The sequence below is a fragment of the Barbus barbus genome (genome assembly GCF_936440315.1).
Source record: "Barbus barbus genome assembly, chromosome: 44".
Taxonomy (NCBI): Eukaryota; Metazoa; Chordata; class Actinopteri; order Cypriniformes; family Cyprinidae; genus Barbus; species Barbus barbus.
This window is the reverse complement of record NC_136722.1, coordinates 13,613,963-13,635,967: the sequence shown is the minus strand read 5'-3', so window position 1 is coordinate 13,635,967 and position 22,005 is coordinate 13,613,963. Positions and strand designations below refer to the sequence as shown.

At 35.6% G+C, this 22,005-nt stretch overlaps 1 protein-coding gene and 1 pseudogene across 2 annotated transcripts; both read left to right on the top strand.

Annotated features, from left to right (window-relative positions):
* The first annotated feature begins 610 nt into the window (after positions 1-610).
* LOC306863053 (tumor necrosis factor receptor superfamily member 11A-like) lies at positions 611-15,721 on the top strand. Its single transcript, XM_079406215.1, has 10 exons — positions 611-856; positions 3,888-3,960; positions 4,856-4,981; positions 6,139-6,285; positions 7,166-7,250; positions 7,717-7,793; positions 7,881-7,985; positions 8,078-8,127; positions 9,299-10,010; positions 13,617-15,721. Exons 1-10 carry the CDS (start codon positions 782-784, stop codon positions 13,901-13,903), a joined length of 1,737 nt encoding a protein of 578 aa, XP_079262341.1. The 5' UTR covers positions 611-781; the 3' UTR covers positions 13,904-15,721.
* A 1,930-nt stretch (positions 15,722-17,651) lies between these two features.
* LOC306863286 (retinol dehydrogenase 12-like) lies at positions 17,652-21,811 on the top strand (annotated as a pseudogene). Its single transcript has 7 exons — positions 17,652-17,686; positions 18,265-18,384; positions 18,600-18,769; positions 20,620-20,716; positions 20,842-20,983; positions 21,171-21,424; positions 21,592-21,811. The product of its transcript is annotated as a retinol dehydrogenase 12-like (transcript).
* The last annotated feature ends 194 nt before the right edge of the window (positions 21,812-22,005 follow it).

The following is a 22,005-nucleotide window of genomic DNA, read 5'->3' as shown; positions in this document are numbered from 1 at the left end:
CTCGCAATTGTTTCCCCACCATGGAACAAAAAATAAAAAGGTAGGCTAATTATGAATGTTGATCTCACAAATCTGACTTTTCTTCTCAGTAGGCCTGTTTATAGGCTATCTTTGCAAAAGTGTTTCTTTTTTATAGCCTATGGGAGAAACAAGCTTCCATAAGTGAGGTTTTATTCAAAATTGTATACTTGCTCTTTTTTAATGATAAACATTTTAAGTAGTATATTTTAACTTGACAGTCTAATCAAATTATGAGTCATGTTATTTAGGTTCATCAAGCACAGAAAATAGAGGGGCAAGTCAAGTGACAAGTCATTGTGGGATACAATATTCCAGCATTATGCTTTGTTTCATGTACACTAATAATTAGATATTTTTGATCTAGGGGGGTTTAAGGGTACCTCACTGCTTAAAAGTACAATGTATCTTCACCACACGTGCTTGACGTGGCTGCTACAGACTTGACCGATAGAGACTGACAGTGATTGGTTATATGAACGACACCCCTTTTATATGTGGATTGTGGACTACTTTGATTACGAGAAATGGGAGGAGTGTGTGAGAAACTGAGCAGCTTCCACATGACTGTAGAGCAGTGGAAACACAGGGAGAGCCGCAGTCGAGGCGTGGGTGAGTGAACATCATGGGACATGCTCTCTGCGAATGAACTGCAGCAGTCTGGAGCTTCATCCCTTCAGAGCGCGCAGACGTCTGCTGCTGAATCCCACTGGACAATACAACACTACCGAAACTGAGATTACAGAGTTCCAAGTTTAGAAAAATGAGAGTGAATTTTTCAGCTAGTTGGATATTTCAAGGATGGATCACACACTTCGTTCTTGCTCTGTGCACGCAGGTAAGTTTGCGTACTATGTTTTTTTTTGTTGCAAATGATTAGAATACTTTGTCTTTGAATTTAACGGAATTATAATAGGTAAACAAGGAATTTAATATTATGGGGAATTATTGTTTTGCACTGCCTTATTCCCCTCTATGTATTTCAGCGCTTTGTTGCGAGAACGGGTTGTTAGTAGCGATGTACGAATCGCGAATGACTCGTTCTTTTGAGTCGGACCTTTGAAATGATTCTCAAAAACCGCTTCGTTCGTTCGATCTGACTAAATCTTAAATCTCTTTCGGAAGATTTGTTCATATAAGAGCATTTGTAGTTAACTGAGGATTTGACTGGTGGGGCAAAAAGTAGCCTAATTAATAGTCGAATGGGGGAATGTTAAAGAATAAAACGCAATGCAAATATGTTTGTGACTTTATTGACTGTTTTGTCAACACGCGCACGAAACGAGTTGGTTTTAATAAACATTTAATCATTTTAACATTGTTTGACATTATTAAATCTAAGATTAATTATGGCTGCAACAAACTAAACTGGGACGCATTAATTAGAGTAAAGTCCAAATGACGAGAGAATTGATGAATCTTTTTTGAACCGGTTCATTGAAATGAACTGTTCAAAAGAACCGCTAATAGTTGGATGTCAAGTCACTAATTTAGTCTGTGGCTCATACCTAGACATAGGCATTTTTGACCGAAAGTGCTCTTTAGGTTGGCCTCTCACAAACATTTTAAAACCCTTCCCCACTCTTTCCTTCCCTACCAGATTATTCTGAACTTTTCCCTGGAATCTGAATTGTTGCACACTTTGAGGGGAACTCCATGTGGATGATGTGGGTGTTTCTGGGATTGTGCTTTGTTCATGATGGTCTTAACCTTAAGTGTGTAGTGTTTTGTTGTTGTTGTTGTTTTTTAATAAGAAATCATTAGCTAGATCTTTCCGCCAAATGTCACATTTTCTTTCATATTTTCATTCATTCAGTTGTTTTCTGAGTTATCTAATGTTATATCAGGTTAAAAGTTCTGTTGCATCACATGCAGGTCTGAACATGTGTTTGCCAGGTTGAAAAGTTATGAAAGAAAACTCTAGAAACTTAATTCTGAAAACTTTTTTGACCTTTGATACTGAGGGGCATTTTCTTTAGATGATGGAGACGTGTTTTGTTAACTACTGATTCTGTTAAACTAAATTAATTATAAATGACTTTTATTCATATATACACTTCTAGTATATAGTAACGCAGCATTGCTATCTTTTATGCATTCATAAACAGAATAAATGCAAGATGCACACGACTGAACTGAGTCATTAGGCCTGTGAGTTATGATATCTGAGTGCTTCTGCCATATGCAATGAGCTCATGTGAGAAAAGATTTCTCTGTGTCCGGTGCATATTTTCTAACATATACTTTTTCAGGGCGTCACTGACCATGATCTTATATATTTAGTCAATGAAAATATGTTGTGTTGCCTGAGTATAGCCTTACATTCAAATGCAGAGGATCAGAAATGAACTCTGGACATTCCTTTGGGTTTCCTGTGTTTTTTCACATGCGTCCATCAAAAGGTCTTTAGGTTCTTCAGCAGTGAAAACCCCTCAGAATTACATCTTCAACTATGTTTAACATCTTAATAGAAACAAAGAGGATATTATTTAGGGATTCAATTTATTGAATGTTTATTGTAATTTAGTGTTTTAAATTTTCATTTTTTTATTCACATTTAGAAACACTGTAGTAGGGATATAATATATATATCATCATCAAGGAATATAGATCACAACTAGTTTCATTTCAATAATTTGGGTTTTCTTCCTGATGAATATGTTTTTTGTTTAGTGAAGTGAACTAGTCCCTTGTTTAGACCAGGCTTGTTGTCATTAACAAATCTGATAAGGAAATTATATTTCCTCATGAATTTCCATGATCCCCATGGATTTTCCTGAGATGATGGATATATAATTTGATCCATGATCAATCCCAGGAAACCTAAATAGGAAAAAGTTTTGCTTCTGCTTTTTTTGTTTTGTTTTTGCCTGACCGAGATAAAGAGAGCGTTCATATTTCATAAATTGTCTTTTGTAGTCCCTATAAACAATATTTCTCTTCCATTTCTATAATTTGAAAATATATGTTGGCTAGAATACAGAAAACGAAGGCTTTGCCGTGTTGCTCATTTGAAAGCAATTATTTTTTTTCACTGTGCTGTGCATAAAAGCTGAATTTGAGCATTATTTCTACCTATTTTAACAGTCTACAAAGATGCACCTAGTACTTCAGCTAAGTCCTTTTCACCTCCACGAGAGCCCAGTATGCTGAGCTTGGCACTATTTTCTTTTTTTATTGTCTTTTATATGAGTGATGGCTGTATTTTCTCAGATTTGCACTGAATTAAAGGATTGCATTTAATTCTGCCCTGCTGTTAAACCGTGGAATGCTTTTGTGGTATCTGGAGGGATGTGGGTGGTGTTTTTTTTTTTGTTTGTTTTTTTTGCTTTTCTTCTTGTTTTTTTTCTTCCTCCAAGTTGGGCAATATCCCCCCACCATACACACACTCCCCCACTCTTTCATTCCCTGATGCTTTAACCACTCAAATGTTTGTGTTACTATAGAAATCACCCAGAGGTCTGGAGATAAAGTGACCTCAAAAAGTATTTGAACAATTTAGCCACTTAAAAATGCCGGAATTAAAAATGCCATTAAGCAACTGGCATGCATTTTTCAAGTAAAATAATAAATGTACTGTTCAAAACTGAACGAAAACTGGTCAAACTTTACTCCAGTCTTCAGTGTCACATCACTTTCAGAAATTATTCTCATATGCTGATTTGAAACAAACATTTGTTATTGTGAGTTTTTTCCAATGGTAAACATCTGTAAGTGAAAACCTCCCATGGGTGACCTGTGAAACTCTCAAAGCTGCACGGTTAATTTAGTATCTATCTGTCTCATCTGTTGAAGTGGCATGTTGCTGTAGTTTGGTCACAACCATTTTATCCATTATTTATAACTATTGTTGTAACTCTTAATTTCAGGCAGGACTGGCCATATGCTGCCAACAGAATGAATATAAGCACAACGGGGGATGCTGCAGAAAATGTGAACCAGGTGAGCTGCAATACAGACCAGTTAATTATACTATGTAGAAGACACTATAAAACAATCCATTCATTCATTTTATAGTGTGTGAGTGAAGCCTGTCTGGGAAAAATAAGATCAGGTCTAAATCTGCTTGTTTTTTCCCATTTAATAAGCAGAAGGATGAGAAAAGAGGAAGAGGCCTACACACACCCACACAAACTATAACCTACAATGACTTCCACTATACAGTTCAAAAGAATATCATCTTTTGCAATATGCATTCACTAACCTTTTCCAATGACCAAAACCACAAACACATTTAGCCACAGCCATATCACCCTGCAGTCCAACAGCCCACTGAAGCTAAGCAGGGCTGAGCCTGGTCAGTACCTGGATGGGAGACCTCCTGGGAAAACTAGGTTGCTGTTGGTAGAGGTGTTAGTGAGGCCAGCAGGGGGTGCTGCTCACCCTGTGTGGTTCTAATTCCCCAGTATAGTGACAGGGACACTATACTGTCAAAAGAGCACAGTCGTTCGGATGAGACATTAAACCGAGGTCCTGACTCTGTGGTCATTAAAAATCCCATGCCACTTCTTATAAGAGTAGGGGTGTAACCCCGGTGTCCTGGCCAAATTCCCTCTACTGGACCTTGTCAATCATGGCCTCCCAATAATCCCCATCCACTTGATTGGCTCTATGACTCTCTTTCCTTTTCACCTGTGGTGTGGTGAGCGCACTGGCGCCGTTGTGCTGTGGATGCTGCACACTGGTGGTGGTTGAGACCCCCTATATGATTGTAAAGCGCTTTGGGTGTACAACAATACGTATTAAAGCGCTATATAAATGCCTAATTTATTCATTCATTCATTCATTTACGTCTTTAGATGAGCAAACTTATAGCACAATATTTATTTCAATGCAGGAAAATACCTTTTCACTCATTGTGATGGCAATTTGGACACAAAGTGCCTTGATTGTGGCCGTGAAGAATACCAGCCGCACTGGAACATTGACACTAAATGTATTCCTCAGAAGTTCTGCGATGAAGGTCAGTGTCACTTACAGTTTTTCTCAGTAGCTTTGGCGCATTTCTCGAATCAGAAATAACATTTTTAAAACCACTTATTCAACCTCCACATCATCTAGTCACTTGGGCATGCAAGCAGTTTCTCATTCTTTTGAACAAGTTGTGATTGCTTTGATACATTCATGTAACTGATTATGCACATTTGTCAGCGGTTTCCTACATTGAGATGCTATTGTCATGTTGCTCAAAATGAATTAAATAACATCTAGTCATTAGTTAATTGTATAAGTCATTAAATGCAAAATGGTTGATCTAGTTCAAAACTGTCTAACATATTTTTTGCACATTTCTATTAGACTTTTTGTCAATTTGCCATGAATTGTGCAAAGTGAATCTTGACTTTCACTGATGAAGAGAATATAGATCAACAAATGATAAACCAGTTCTCTGAAGTAGCTCAAAGGTACATCTCATGAACCTTCAAATGGAAAGCATATAGACCGAAGACAACACAAGAGTTATGACAGTGGACTTTCTATATAGTTTTTTGTTAGTTTTTTTTCGCCGTTGTGCCCATATTTCTTTTTATTTTCCATTCACAGTGACGTTGTAATGTTTTTTTTTTTTTTTGTCAGACCAATAGTAAAAGTGTAACTGTGAATCCTATCCAGTCTCTTTCAATCAATATTACACATACTGTACAGTAATGTGTAAATTTTTACTTTTGAAATAGATATATATCATACATAAGAAGTGCAGCCTTCTGTAATTCAATACAGTAACTGTCATCCAAACTGTTGCCATAGTTTATATCAGGTAATACTAACAGAGTGCATTTTTATATTTATATTTATATTTATATATATATTTATCTTGTTTGTGGACAATGACACAAGGACTTTTCATTCTGATGGGACTGATATGTTCATTGACATAAATGCTTACTTTTGTGAGATGAACTAAACATTCTGAGTAAGTTACAGGCTTTTGCAGGTAATCTATTGTGTGGTGCGGTTTGCGCAAATTGTTTTAAGAAATGTACAGACTTCTTTGCAAATATTAAAGATGATTTGAGAAATGCACCAAAGCAACTGAGAAAAACTGTAATATGTGTAAAGAAAGAATATTGATTAATTGCGCATTATATTTTGACACCACACACTAATCATTCTCTACAGGTAAAGGATTTAACCGCACTCGTCCACGCAACCCTACAGCGGCTGAACCGTGTCGGTGCAAGCAGGGATTCCACTGCTCTCTGATCAACTGCGAATACTGTGAGGCCATTAAAAAATGTCCTGCAGGAGAAGGAGTCGTAATGGGCGGTAAGAGCTTGTGGTGACTCTACACAGATTTGACAATGAAAAAGATCTGATCATTTATCATATTCTGGGGAAAATATTGATTAAGGGATAGGTCATGACATGAATAACATGTAGGCGAGTAAATGATGACAGAATTTTCTTTTTAGGCTGAACTATCCCTTTTATAAGTTTATTCAGAAGTTTAAAGTGGGAGACATTAATCATATGCCTTATAGATAGATGAAGTGTACCCGTAATTGAGAGTGCAGTAAATCAGTGGCTGTTCCAGCTCTGTGGTTTTGAGCACAAGATTTAGTGCCAAATGGAAAGGAACATTATAATACAGTTCACAGAAATGGATCTGGGCACGTTGTAGTTTACAATTTATCTTTAGCATCTTGACATTTACACTGTAATTAAAATTTAAAAGCATCACAAGGCTTTCTGTTATACTTTCTGTGAATCTGGATCAATGGATGATAGATAGATAGATAGATAGATAGATAGATAGATAGATAGATAGATAGATAGATAGATAGATAGATAGATAGATAGATAGATAGATAGATAGATAGATAGATAGATAAATTATGGATTGTTGATAAATAGAAAGAATGATAGATAAACCGATGGATAGATAGATGGAACGAATAGATTGGTGGATAGACAGACAGATAGAACAATAGGTGGATAGAATGATGGATAGATAAATGAGATGATGGATGAATGAATGAATGATGGATGTAAGGAAGGATGCATGGATGGATAGTAAATATGATGCTTAAAACCGAAACACAAACGAGAAGGAAAATGAATGCAATTTAGGATAAATACCGGTAAAAATGTGTTCACTTGTCTATTGAAATTTTAAGTCTATAATTCTTTATCGCTCTCTTTGTAGAGATGGGCAGAGCTTCCTGTGCGCATTGTCAGTATGGATATTTCTCAGATTCCCTATCAACAGAAGCCTGCAAGAAATGGACAGAGTGAGTATGCCTCTAATCTAAGCTTAAAAACTCAATACAATAACAACTCCATAGGTTTAACAACAGTTGGGAGTGTGTGCCACAAACATGCCTGTCCTCTGAGCCACACACACACAACTGTTCTTTAACTGCACTCATTTGCAAAATCACAGCTCTCATTCTCACAGGCGTTGTTTGTCTGGGGAAGGTCTCAGGCATGCCTGGTCATTTTTTAAAGCCCCCGCAGTCTTACCGCACTGTGGTATTATGATTAATTTCTCCACCACTTCCCCTAGAAAGAGCCCCTTTTCTTTTTGCTCTTTGTATTTGCGGTTCCTCTTAGAAGATAAAATTGGGACTGATCAAACCAGAAGTGACTAGACTGTTGGGCTGCCCTCTGTTGATATGTCTAATTCTATTCCAGTTGTAAAGCTTACAATATTTCCAAAGCATATTCACTGTATTGATATGTCTACCTCTCTTCCAGTTGTAAAGCTATCGGCAAGACCGAGAAACAGCCCGGAACCTCTAAATCAGATGTGATGTGTGGAGTCCATTCTCCTGGTAGGCTATTTCAAATTTTTTGTATTTGTTGAATTGAATTCACTTTCACAGAGTGGTGTGATGAATAAACCTCCTCATCCTCCTCAGTTTTGACACCCTGGGTGGTGGTGGCCATCCTCTCGGTCATCATCGTGGTATCGCTGGTTGTTCTCTTCTTGTTTTGCTGCAAGGATAAGCTGAACTTCCTCTCAGGTAAATTTAGTTCAGGGTCATGTTTATTTGCTACAGTTTGTGGTAGATTCTTGTCTATGTTGTTGATTAAAGCTTATTTTCTGACACCACAGTAAATCTACGCACATGCGTCCAAAACCTGAAAGGAAGTAGGAATCAACAGGTAAGAATGAATATCTTAAAACTGTAATGATAACTATATTAGCCTCCACAATAATGGACTATAACGTTCTATTTATTTTAAGCACTTACAGAAGTAACATTGTCTGTTATTTTAAATGCATAAGGCAAGCTTTTTCAAGCAGAATAGATTCTGATTGGCTGTCACTGTTTTTATCAGTCATCAGCTGGAAAACAATATTCTGAAAGTGATTCCAACAATATCGTTACACTGTTTTGTTATTGTTGTAGTTGTGGTGTGGACTGCCACACCACATAACCATCATAATGCCTTCAAATGCTGTCTTATTTTATTTTATTTTTCATTGTTTTATAAAACCATTCTTTTATAAATTTATTATTTTATAAATCATTCCCGTCTTTGATCGTGTTATTTGATCAGAAACTATTTAATGAGTGAATGTAAAAAAAAACTTGGTTTGAATGTTACCGTTACTAATTACAATTACTTAATTTATTTAGAAAAAATTGATGCGAAGTATGTATAATTTTTCAGTATTGATGAGAAATTTTATTTCAGTTTATCATTGTATGAAATTTACAGAAATATATAATCTAATATTATAATCTTTGTGTGTGTGTCTGTGTATATATATATATATATATATATATAAGTACATTATATACAGTATATAATATATAAACGTATTTCTAACAAAATAACTACTTTTTACTTGCATAAATGTTCACTTTTAGATGAAGAAAGATATTAAAGATTAACGAGTAAATTAAAATATTAAAGATGATACATTTTTCATGCTGCTGTGGTTCATCAATAGGGTATAGATTTATGTTTATCTAGAAAATTCAGTGCCAAAAGTGTGTCAGATATGGGAAATGGATATATTTTACAAAAACGTTTTTGGCACTAATATATCTTCATATATAATTTTACCAAAAGTATTTTGACACCTATGGTACTCCATACATACCTGAGTCCAAAATAACCTGACCCAATAAAGTGTATTTTAAGGGTGGTAAAGAATTGTAAAATTTAATTCCATTACTAAAGTCTGTGCATTTTTGTATTTTTATTTGTATGTATCTCTTTTGGGTCAGATTGGACCTGTATACATTTTGAGGGCTAAAACTAGTTCCTGATATAGTTATCGTGCTTAGTGTAACCGGCCCATACTAATTTAACTTTCTTTTAGGAGACTATGACTTCATACCACGGTGGTAACAGTCCACAAACCCTCCCTCTGATTTGCCAAGAACGAACCCCCCCAGAGTCCCTGATCACGTGTCCCAGCACCCAATTAACCATTCTTGATGAAACATCGACTTGCACGGACCAAGAACAAGACCAGGACCGAGCAGAAACCTTGTCGGGCAGCTCCAGCGAGGACTCCGGAGGTGGGTCTGCATCTCCTCTGTCGGGCAGCTCCTGCAGGTGTGTGCTTTCCATGAAGCAGCCCATAGAGGTAGGAGAGAACGAGGACTGCAGTCAGCTGGTGGCCACGGGTTTGGCGACATGCTGCTCCTGCAGGCCAGGAGACGCCATCGGAGAAAACGTGCAGGTCGTCGGCCTGAAAGAGCCTCTGCTGTGTGAGAGCTGCTCGTCGGATGTCCTGCTGGATCTGCAGCACTCCCAGGAACTCTATCTGGACTACAGCAGCCCTGCTGGCAAAGAAGCCATGTCAGAGATGAGAGGCATCCAAGGGGACCGAGGTCCGGTCGAAGGGCCGTATAGACAGAACGAACCTTGTTGCTGCAGCATAGACTCCACCACCGTTCCTCCTCTGTCGTCAGTCAGTGCTAATGACCAGGGTCTTTCGCTGATCCACAGTGATGACCACAAACTGTCCGAGTCCGACCCTGACGCGGACTTCCAGAACCAGTGCTCAGAATCGGCTCTCACATCTGGTAAGACATTAACATGTGTGAAAATAGTGACAAAACAAATGAAAAGCTGTCTGTGCATCTGAGGTATTTGAAGCTGTTGCTTCATAGTGCAGTACACGCCAATCTGTGTCAGATTTACAGGCACTGTCGTGCGATTCTATTCCAAATGGGCAAATACATTATAATATGATGCAAGATGGGAAATGATCAGCAATATCAGTAATAGCAGGTCAAAAATGCACAGTGAGATCATTCCCGTCTTTGATCATGAAACAGATGGCCAAGCTAACAAACTAGTAGCACACCGTTGTATCGGCTGATGCGTTGCACTGGATTTCTGGCCATATATCATGTTTCAACATTGATGGATCCCTGTGTAAACTTTTAAAAGTGCTAGAAAACAACCCTAATAAAATGTGATTCTTTCTTTACTAATAGTTTTAGCAACTATTAATAAATTACTATATAAATAATATAATTATTTGCAAATTATTGTGTGTACGTGTGTGTGTGTGAGGGGTGTATATATGTATATATATATATATATATATATATATATAAAATAAAAATAAATAAATATATAAAAATAAATAATATATATAAAAAATATCTAATCTAATATAACCTATATACAGTCTATAAATTATAGATTTATAAATTCTAAATATAAATGTATTTAAAGGGGGGGATAGGATGCAAGTATATATATATATATATTTGTATAAATAAATAATATATATAATCTAATATAGCCTATATATAATCTACAAACTCTACATATTAATAAATTATAAATATAATTGTATTTATATTGGGGAAAGGATGCAAGTATGCATTGAATTGATCATAAAGGACAGGAAAGACATTCAAATGTTTACAAAATTACAAAAGATTTGTATTTTAAATAAATGTTGTTCTTTTGAACTTTCTATTCATCAAAGAATCATGCATCCACAAAAACATTAAGCAGCGTAATTGTTTCCAATATTGATAATAATAATTAATGTTTCTTGAGCACCAAATCAGCATATTAGAATAATTTCTGAAGAATCATGTGACACTGAAGACTGGAGTAACGATGCTGAAAATTCAGCTTTGCATCACAGGAATAAATTACATCTGAAAACACATTTAAATAGAAAACAGTTACCGTACTGACCCGAATATAAGACAGTGTTTTTTTTTCTTGGAAATACATCTGAAAAAACGCGGTCGTCTTATATTCAGGGTCTAGACTTTGGCATGTCAATAAAACACCCACAACAATAGGTGGAATCAAAAACGCATTAAACTAGTGTGCCATGAAATATGTAATGTAATGTGTGCTGTAAAGACCGTGAGTGAAAACAAAAGAAAACGAAAAGCTTACAGAGGCATGAGTGGTGGCTGTCATGTTAGTCCAAACTTCCTCTGTAAGTGATTTTAAAACGTAAGACAGTACCCAGATTTGAAGGCTACAATAAGATTTCACTTCTACTGCTAATAACATTTTGGTTGGCTACTATGAGATGGATAGACTAACTGTTATATATTTCAGATGGACTATACCTGTTATTTTTATGGTATATCAAAAAGTGTATCTTTTTTATATGTCATTGTTGGTACATTTTACCAGTATTTACCATACTTTCAAAACAAAAATTGTAATAAGAAAAATATGCATTATGAAAATAATTTAAGAAAAAAATGTGTTTTACAGAGAGAAAAACAAAACAGGATTTGGTTTTCAAAAAGCCTTTTTCCAAAAGGTGCATCTGGAAAAAGGGGGTCGTCTTATAATCAGGGTCGTCTTATATTCGGGTTAATATTTTAAATTAAAATAATAATTCACAGTATTACTGGTGAGCATAACAGACGTCTTTTAAAAGCACTCAAAGTTTTGAACGTTAGTGTATATCTTTTAAATAATTTATAATTATTATTTACATAATTTATAATCATAAGTATTGGCTAAATAAATCCTTACATTTCAATAACACATTACTTAACAGTGTCTGTGTTACTCATAATCCATCCTATTAATTCCATTTCCACAGAAGAATTACACAATATTTATACATGTAGGTCATTAATGTTCTTCAGTAATATCTTGTACATGTACAGTAACCTGAACACTAAAATAAAGTGTCATGTCTTGTGGTAATAATTAGAACAAGCACATTCAGGTCATGTGCATTCCAGTAAGTTGTTTTTGTAAAAATATGGCAGGCAGCCACCACAAAGAGTGGGTGTAGGGTCCTTTATGGACCAGTGGCAAAATGACTAAAAGATGTGTGAAACATGAGTCATTGATAATCTGTGTGTATTTTCAGAGACAAAATAGGAACCATGCAATCTGCTCATGTTGAATTGAAGTGGAAAGAAGCAGTTTTGTTGCTCAAGAGGGGTCGACACAAAAACAGCTTTTTGCCAATTCAGTACTGATGTGGCATTATTAGCTTCCAGTTTGTAATGTAGACTATTTATGTGAACCACTAACATCTAAAGTAGTAGCGTAGTGTATTCACGTGTTTCAGCAAGACTATAAAGAAGTTTGCCTTGTACGAATGGAAAATACACATCTGGTTGCATTAATATGCATAATGTTTAGCCTTAAAATGTTAGTGTTAATCTTCCAGGGTTGTTATTAACTAAGACTGAAACCATATAATGTTACATTATATACACACACACATAAGTTTACTGCTTTATATTTTATTTTATTTCAGCTAGTTTATGAAACATTGCTAATTTTTGTTGTAAAATAAGTTAAGTAAAATAAGAAAATATAAAATCACTAAAATAACTAAAAATAAAAACTTTTAAAAACTATTAAAAATGACAAACTCAAAACAAAATATAAAAGATCTAAAATAAAAAGTAAAACCTAATGCAAACTGTATAGACATTCAAAGAAAACAAAAATTAATAAAAATGTCAAAAACTAAATTACTATAACTAAAATTAAAATGAAAACAGAAATTATAAAAAAATTACTAAAATAACTGAAAACTAAGACATATAAAAAAACTAAATCTAATAAAATTACAAAAACTTTCCAATTAAAATGTAAACAGAAAATATAAAAAAAAACTAAAATAAAAGCTAATAAATATGACAAAACACAATAAAATTGCCAATACTTTACATAAATTAAAAATGAAGACAATTAAATTAAAATGAAATTAAATTAAAAATGAAGAAAATATAAAACTGACTAAAATAACTTAAAAAATAAACTTAATAAAAAATAAAAGACAACAAAAACTAATAAAAAACACAAAACAAAATCTAAATAAAATAAAAAGTAAAACCTAATACAAACTGTATAGACATTAAAAGAAAACAAATATGAATAAAAATGTCAAAAACACAAATGAAAATGAAAACAGAAAATATAAAACATTACTAAAATAACTAAAAACTAAAGCTTGTTAAAAACTATATGGACATATAAAAAAATTTAAGCTAATAAAAACAACAAAATTACTAAAAAATGTACTTAAAAAAATATTAAATATATAAATAAATGATGCTAAAAAATAACACAGGTGTTAATTTGTCTCCAGGAAAGGGATGAATATTTAGTTCATGGAAATATGAACCTTCCTCTAACACTGGTTCTGATGTGTTATCTATTTTTGGCAGGTCAGGTGACAGGAAACAACAACACTACTTTTATCTCCAGCGGCCAGGTGATGAACTTCAGCGGTGAGGTCATCGTGGTGTACGTCAGTCAAACGTCTCTGGGAAGCAGCGGAGGAACAGACGAACCCTTCAGCTGCCCGGTACAGGAAGAATCCAGCGATGACATTTTTCAAAACGAGCCCAAATCTAACATAACCACAACACCGCAGGCCAAGAGCAGGAACGGACACCTGGAAAAACACCTGCCCGTGCAGGAAATGACCAACGACTGGTCCTGGCAGAAATAAAAAGATTTCCTACTAGACTGGAATAGACTTTGCCTCATTTTTAAATGATAACTATTGATTAATAATGGGCGTACGACAGCCTGTATAGCAACTAGAGTGCTATTTCATGAAAAATGCTATGCATTTGTTGACCTATGTATTTATATCATATAAATTAGGTACTTCTTGTCAGTCAGCTTTGAGAGGATCTCACTCTGATAGATCGGATGACAGTAAAAGTCAAGGACATTGACCCCAGAATGTCTCATATTCAGACAATCTCTATGTTGAGGAGCCAAAGAAAGAGCGGCTTGGTGCGACCAGAAGCCAAACTCAGGCCAAAGACGATGAAAACACAGCCAGATAAAGCACAAACACATCCACCACAACAAAAGCACCATGTTTTTCATTGTCCCTTTCTCTTGGCCTTCTAAAACCGAGCAAGTACCTCATGTCGAGAACCGTTTTTGGATGATGGTTAAAAGTTAGTAGGCCTAACATGGAACTGAGAAGTGGGGGTGTTGATTTGTGGTGTTTATATATATTTTTTAAAAACATAATTTGTAAATGTTCAAAAAATAATTTTTTGGTTATTTATCGTGCCTATTTTGTGCCGCTAACCCGACAAGTCACATATATATGTGTGTGTGTGTGTATATATGGTGATTGAAAATCGATGTTCTGATACATGAGTAGTAGTGATTTTCTCCATCCATTACTGTAAATAAAGCTTGTTTGTATGAAACTATTTATTTTCCTTAAATGAGAGTGATGGTATGAGAACGGTATTTGGTTTAGTGATAAGCAGTGTTTATCGCTTGTGCATCACTAACCACATGTGCGGTAAAACCTCTGTATTCGAGCAAAACCAATGTTGACATAAAGCCTTTCTAAACAGTGGTGAATGGCTAGCAGCTGTCGCGAGCTCAATGCAAACATATACTCAGGAGCCGCGTGAGGTGAGAATTCCACCGAAGGCTGCTGGATGTTTAGATTGGAATAATCATGAGTCTGGGATGGCAACAGAAACAAACACTGAGAAGTGTTGTTGAGTTCTGTCTGCCAAAACAGGAAGTTATGACTGGTTTTAATGTGGTTCTTCGGTTCTAAGAACCTTCTGGCATATTTGGTGACTCGTGACTAGCAATGACTGTTGAATTGTCGCGCCATCTAGTGTAGCTTCTGTAAGAAGAGTAGGGGTTATTAAACTTCTGCCAAAATGATGATTGGGTGAAATATAAAGGCATATCTATTTACAGAAAAATAGTAAGCATGACATTTTAAAGACAAAATGTTGTTTTCAAAATTAATTTACATGCCATTGCAATTTTTTTCTATATTTGAAAAAAAACTATTCTACCCAATATTAGAGTAAAACCAGTTCAAATTTATTTGTCTATACAATTTTCAGGTTTTGTAATTAATTTGTCATTTTTACTGTTCATAATAAATATATCAAAGATACATATGTAAATACATGTGAATTAAATAATTTAGGCATCAGTATATGTAAGGGTGGTTAGAAACTAGAAATATGTTTATTAGGATATTTCATTTAATTTTTATATTATTCTTCACATATACCAATTTAAAGTCTGTCTTTCAGAAGTATTATTTCAGCACTATTTAACTCATTTTTATCAGAAATTATGCAATTAAAAATATTAAACCAGAAGGCTTTTCACAAATAATATTAATAATGTTTCTATTTTAAGTTATTATTAATAGCAGTAGTAGTATAGCTATATATAAACTATACATGATATATAACATTAAAATTAACACTTTCATTTTAATATGTGATTTAACTTTGTGAGAAATTATGCTATTAAAAATGTTAAACAAACAAACTCTTTTCAGAGGACTTTTTTATCATTTCTCATTTATTTTGATCATTTATTATAATATTATTATTACTTATTTTACACAAATCAGAATCAGAATCAGAATGAGCTTTATTAGCCAGGTATGTTTGCACATACGAGGAATTTGTTTTAGTGACAGAAGCTCCACAGTGCGACAGAAAGACAGCAACAGGACACAGATAATAAAAGAATAACAACAATTAACCAATAGGCAATGTACAAAGCAGCAGAAACACAATATATAATATAGACAACTATGTATGTACAGGTCAAGTATGTGCAAATTAGAAATGAGAAAAAAAGATAAAATAAGTGAGTGTATTATAGTTGTGTGTTCCTCGTTTATTGTTGAGTGTTCATGAGATGGATTGCCTGAGGGAAGAAACTGTTCCTGTGTCTGGTCGTTCTGGTGCTCAGAGCTCTGTAGCGTCGACCAGACGGTAACAGTTCAAAGAGGGAGTGTGCTGGGTGTGAGGGGTCCAGAGTGATTTTACCAGCCCTTTTGCTCACTCTGGATGAGTACAGCTCTTGGAGAGTGGGGAGGGTTGTACCAATGATTCGCTCAGCAGTCCGGACTACCCTCCGTAGTCTTCTGGGGTCAGATTTGGTAGCTGAGCTGAACCAGACAGTTATTGAAGTGCAGAGGATGGATTCAATGATGGCAGAGTAGAACTGTTTCAGCAGCTCCTGTGGCAGGTTGAACTTCCTCAGCTGGCGAAGAAAGTGCAACCTCTGCTGGGACTTCCTGACAATGGAGTCGTGATTGTCCCACTTCAGGTCCTGAGAGATGGTGGTGCCCAGGAATCTGAATGACTCCACTGCCGTCACGGTGCTATTCATGATGGTGAGTGGGGGGAGAGCAGGGGGTTTCTCCTGAAGTCCATGATCATCTCCACAGTTTTGAGCGTGTTAAGCTCCAGGTTGTTGAGACTGGACCAGACAGCCAGCTCTTTAACCTCCTGTCTGTAAGCAGACTCGTCACCGTCCTGGATGAGGCCGATCAGTGTGGTGTCATCTGCAAACTTCAGTAGCTTGACAGAGGGGTCTTTAGATGTGCAGTCGTTGGTGTAGAGGGAGAAGAGCAGTGGGGAGAGAACACAGCCCTGAGGAGCTCCAGTGCTGATGGTGCGGGTGCTGGATGTGAATTTACCAAGCTTTACTAGCTGCTGTCTGTCTGTCAGGAAGCTGTTGATCCACTGGCAGACGGAGGTGGGGACGAAGAGCTGGGTTAGTTTATTTTGAAGGGTTTCCGTGATGATGGTGTTAAAAGCGGAGCTGAAGTCCACAAACAGGATCCTCACATAAGTCCCTGGTCCCTGGTAAATTTATTTATGTCAGACATTATGATATTAAAGATGGTTAATAAATAAATCTAAAAATGAACTTCATTAAAATTACAACTTTAAAATTAACTTTAAAAAGTTTTAAAAAATGTACTTTAAAAATTAAAAGTTTGCGGTCGGTCAGATTTTTTAAAATTTATTTATTTTTTTAACTTCATTCTTCAGAAATCGTAATATCCTGATTTGGTGCTCAAGAAATATTTATTATTCTCAATGAAAAAAAAAGGTTGTGCTTAATTTTTTATTTTTTTTTATAAACCGTGATGCATTTTTTCAGGTTTCTTACAAAGGTCAAAAGAGCAGCATTTATTTAATAATATGTGAATATACCAGGCAGCTGGAATCTATTGTAACATTCTAAGTGTTTTTATTGCCACTTTTAATACATTGAATGCATTCTTGCTAAATATAAGAATTAATCCAAACTAATTGAACCAAATTTAAAGTTCAATATATTTTTTATTACTTAAACATCCACTGATTCCACATTGACTAATTGAATATGACAGTTCTAATCTGTAGAGAATTGTGAATCTGGGGAAAGACCACTGAAAAAGAGTGATGGATCATTTCATATTCTCTTGGTCACTGTTGAGGTATCAGTGATCCTAATATGTTACAGTCCTGTCCAAACAGATCATGTGCTATCGGGTGACGGGAGAGCCCCAGGTTTGGACACAGGTGCTCCTCTGGCTTGGCTGGAAATTACCTGATTTTTGAAGATGAAAAACTGAACCGAGTTTCCCACCATTTAATATCGACCAGCACTCAACTGGCATCGGTGTGTAGTTTTTGGCCGTTTTAAGGTTCACTCAAATCAACTGTGGTTACCTAAGAATGTTTATTATGAAATAAAGCAGCAGTGTTTTTGACAAAATATGGCTATTGATTTAGTGTTATAGGAAGGAAAGTCCTTCAAAATGAAGTGAATCATTTTGCCGGTGGGGATCATTTAGTGCAAGAGTTTCCTGGAATATCTTCAGTGAGTGTAACCAGTAGGTCACATGCACAGCTTTATTTAGCAGCATGGCCTTTCAGATTTATGCAGAACATAAAGCAAATAAATTAATTTTTCATGCAAAATTAATTTGATTAATTTGTTCTGACCTCAGGAAAGGAAAGAGGATTTTCACACATCATGCTATTACAAATTGAATAAATAAACTCTTTTCAGAGATCTTTTCACCAAAAGCTGGTCATCTGATATTAGTTTAGATGGAAAAACTGCTATAGAGACACCAAACAGCTAACATCGGGATTGGGAAAGAAACAGCCAAGGATCTGGCAAGGCGGGGTGGGTACTGTGGCCAAATCGACACTGACTGTGGAAATAACACAGTCTTCTTTTCATAGAGCCACAGATGAAAACAGATGAAATATATTAGATCTGACTGCCTAGCCATTTGATCTGATAGACCTATCCAAACCAGAATATGTTTTTCCTGAAATTGCTCAGAAGAATGTACCAGTTTTTCAACTAATGGAACAAAACTTGTCACTGATCCCAAGGTGCACGGGTGATCCTGGCCTGCAGAGACCTGGTGAAGGCCGAACAGGCGGCTGATCAAATCAGCAGAAACGTGGAGAACGCAAACGTGGTGGTTCGGAGACTGAACCCGGCAGACACCAAATCCATCTGTAATTTTGCTGAACTGATTTATAACATTGAGTTACGGACAGTGGTGGAAATGGGGGGGGGGGGGACGCGGGGGGACGGAGTCCGGGGAGTGAATTTCGAGGGGGGACGGCGTTTCATTTCCAACTGGTTAGATTTATTTGAAAATTAAAATGATTTCTATATTATATCCATTCAAAAGACTACAAAAGCGATCCCAGGTCTGCATAAACCGTAGTGCAGTGCAGACTAAACAAAATGTAGCGGGATATTTGTGTCTATGGTTTGCTGGGCAATGCCATCTTTGATTGGCCATCAAGAGCAGACTGCAGCCAATGGAAATGCTTCTCTATTTCTGCGCGTGCTGCTCCTCACAGCACAGATCGTGAAAGCAGACTGCAGTTTGTCATTCATTGTAACAAACAAAGTGTAGAAATAATAGATTCAGTTTGCAGTGTAGAGAGCTTCATTCACTAAAATAGAAGTTTGTGAGATCGCGATGAACTTAATGATTATAAAGAGTTTGCAAATGTGAAATTTAATTAATACAACAGATTTATACATTATTGATTTTATTCAAAAGTTAATATAAAGCGACTTACATTTTAGGAACACTTGTCTGATCTGTTGAGAACTATTTTGTTGATGAAATAAAGTCACAGCTGAGCCACTGCGCATCTCCAAGCAAACAGCGCTGTTTCGATTACGAATGAATCTTTGTTTTTGAACAAATCTAGTGAGTCGATGATTCTATGACCCATTCATAAAGAGAGTCACTTGCTTCATTCCGTAATGAATCAGCAGTTTGAACGAATCGATTGATGAATTATTCAGTGACAGACAGTGACTTGCTGCCACCTACTGGGAGTTTCATTTTTAAAGTATACATTTTAATTGTTTAATGTTTCTGTATTCAATCTCATAACATTGTTTTTATTAAATGTATTAATGCCACCTCTGAGTCTTGTTAAAAAGTCTGTAAATATTCCACATTTGTGCTCTTCTGTTCCGTGCAAAAATAGTTGATGCTGATTTCAGGTCTTCCTGATTGTATCTTATTATTTTAAATTAATTTATTGTTTAATAATTTATTTATTTATTTTTTACAAAAAGTTAATAAATCTAATTTTGGCACAACATATGACATACATTTAATAAAGATAAAAATGGCATTACAAAGGTTAAAAAAATACTTTAAGGAGTCAAACATCATCTTATAATAGTAAGTTTAATTTCTGTCATTGATCAGAAGGTGTTCCTCATTTCTTTCTTTATTTTTTTAAGTAGAAGCACTAGTGCTCCTGAAAAGAAACGTAAGTGTAGAGTCCTTAAGAATGTAATGTTACCTTTTAAAACTAATTGAAAAGGTTTTTGCAAAGTGTAAACTATTAAATATAATCTACAAATCATGCAATACTGTACCGCTAAATAAGACGTGTTTTGAGGGCTTAGCTAATCAGGCCAATGAGAGACAATCATTCTAATATTTTATGAAATCATTAGTTCATTTCACTAATCAATGTTTTTTTGTTTGTTTTTTATTAAACACAAGAGGTCATTAATAATAATTATATTATAAGATGCACAAATTCAAACACAACGCATCTTTAATTTGGGCAGAATTGCAGGTGCCTTAATGTACGAGAAGGTTTAGAGAAAATATGACATAAATTCTTAATAAATGTTTTCATAGATTATAAATGTTTTTATGATAAAATACATCCGAAAGGTAATCTAAAATTATCATTGTTACCCCCCCCCCCCCCCCCCCCCCCCTCCCTCCAAGTTAGAGTCCCCCCAGTAAATATCGGCCATTTCCACCACTGGTTACGGATGAAGAACAGTTTTCTATATACATCACACATTCAATTCTGATCTGATCTTAAAATTATTTGTTTTATTTTAGCTGAAAAGTCTCTTCATTTACTGATTAACAACGCTGGCGTGGCATTGTGCCCATATTCAACAACAGCAGACGGTTTTGAGACACAGTTCGGAGTCAATCATTTAGGTTTGATGAAGTGCACTAGCCATTCTCATTCTTTCAAAGACTATAAAGAGTCATTATTAGTTGTTTAGAAGCAATGGAGATTGTTTGCACTTGACAAGTGATGAATGACTCCTTTTCTTCTTCAGGACATTTCTTTCTTAAGTTCCTCCTTATGGATCGGTTGAAGCATTCAGCTCCTTCCAGAGTGATTAATATGTCTCCTCTTTGGCCCACCACATGGGAAAGATCCACTTTGAGGACCTGAACAGTGAGAAAAGCTATCATCCAGTGAATAAATAGCTAAATGGTGACTACATTTTCATTTTTGGGTGAACTATCCCTTTAAGGATATAAAAATGTATTTGAAACCTTCATATAATGCATTGCTAATTCATCAGTATGAAATCCTAACATGATTGTCTCATGTTTTAGCCACAAATATTCTTCATTAATGAAAAAAGTGCATTCTTGTGAAAATAAAGCAAGGCTAGCGTTTCATTTCTCTAACTGTCGATTGACGTTAAGTCCTGTTTCTGTGGCAGAGATGGGAGTGAGAGTTTATGCTGTGGATCCAGGCCTAGTAAAGACAGACATCATCAGGCATTTGAATAAGCCTCTGCAGTTCTTTGTGAAGACATTTGGTTTCCTGATAAAAACCCCTGCGGAGGGCGCATATACCACCTTGTACTGTGCCCTCACCCCTGACCTGCCCATTGGAGCCTACTACAGGTTTGTTACAACTATGGCTGATATATGCCATCGTTCCTATAAGCAGCATTGTTCACGTTAATTTTATTTTTTTTATTATTATTTTGCATTAGTGATGCTAAATTTTACAGCAAGCAAATTAACTGCTGGGATGCTTAATACATATTTCCACTCATGGTTTCTCACAGTAACTGTGCCATGGCTCCGTGCTCCAGGGCCGCTAATGAAGACAACACTGCTAACAGACTGTGGGCTGTCAGCTGCCACCTGTTGGGAATTCGCTGGAAATTAGATTATATGACTTTAACCACAGAATTATATCATAATAATGGCCTTTTTATGATTTATTATGACTCAGTTTCGACAATGGCCCATCTAAGGCCTCTCTATCGTCCTGTGTTCTACTAATTTAGTTGTATTTTTGCTGTTTGTATTGATTCAGAGATACTTTGAAAGTTTCTTACTATGGTTTCTGGAACCTACTGCGTAACTTCTACGTAATCTAATTTCTTGGAAAAAAATTCAAAATGAGTTCACTGTTATTTGGAAATGAAATACGGTCAAAGCATGTGATGCAAGCCTACTAAACATGTAGACACAGA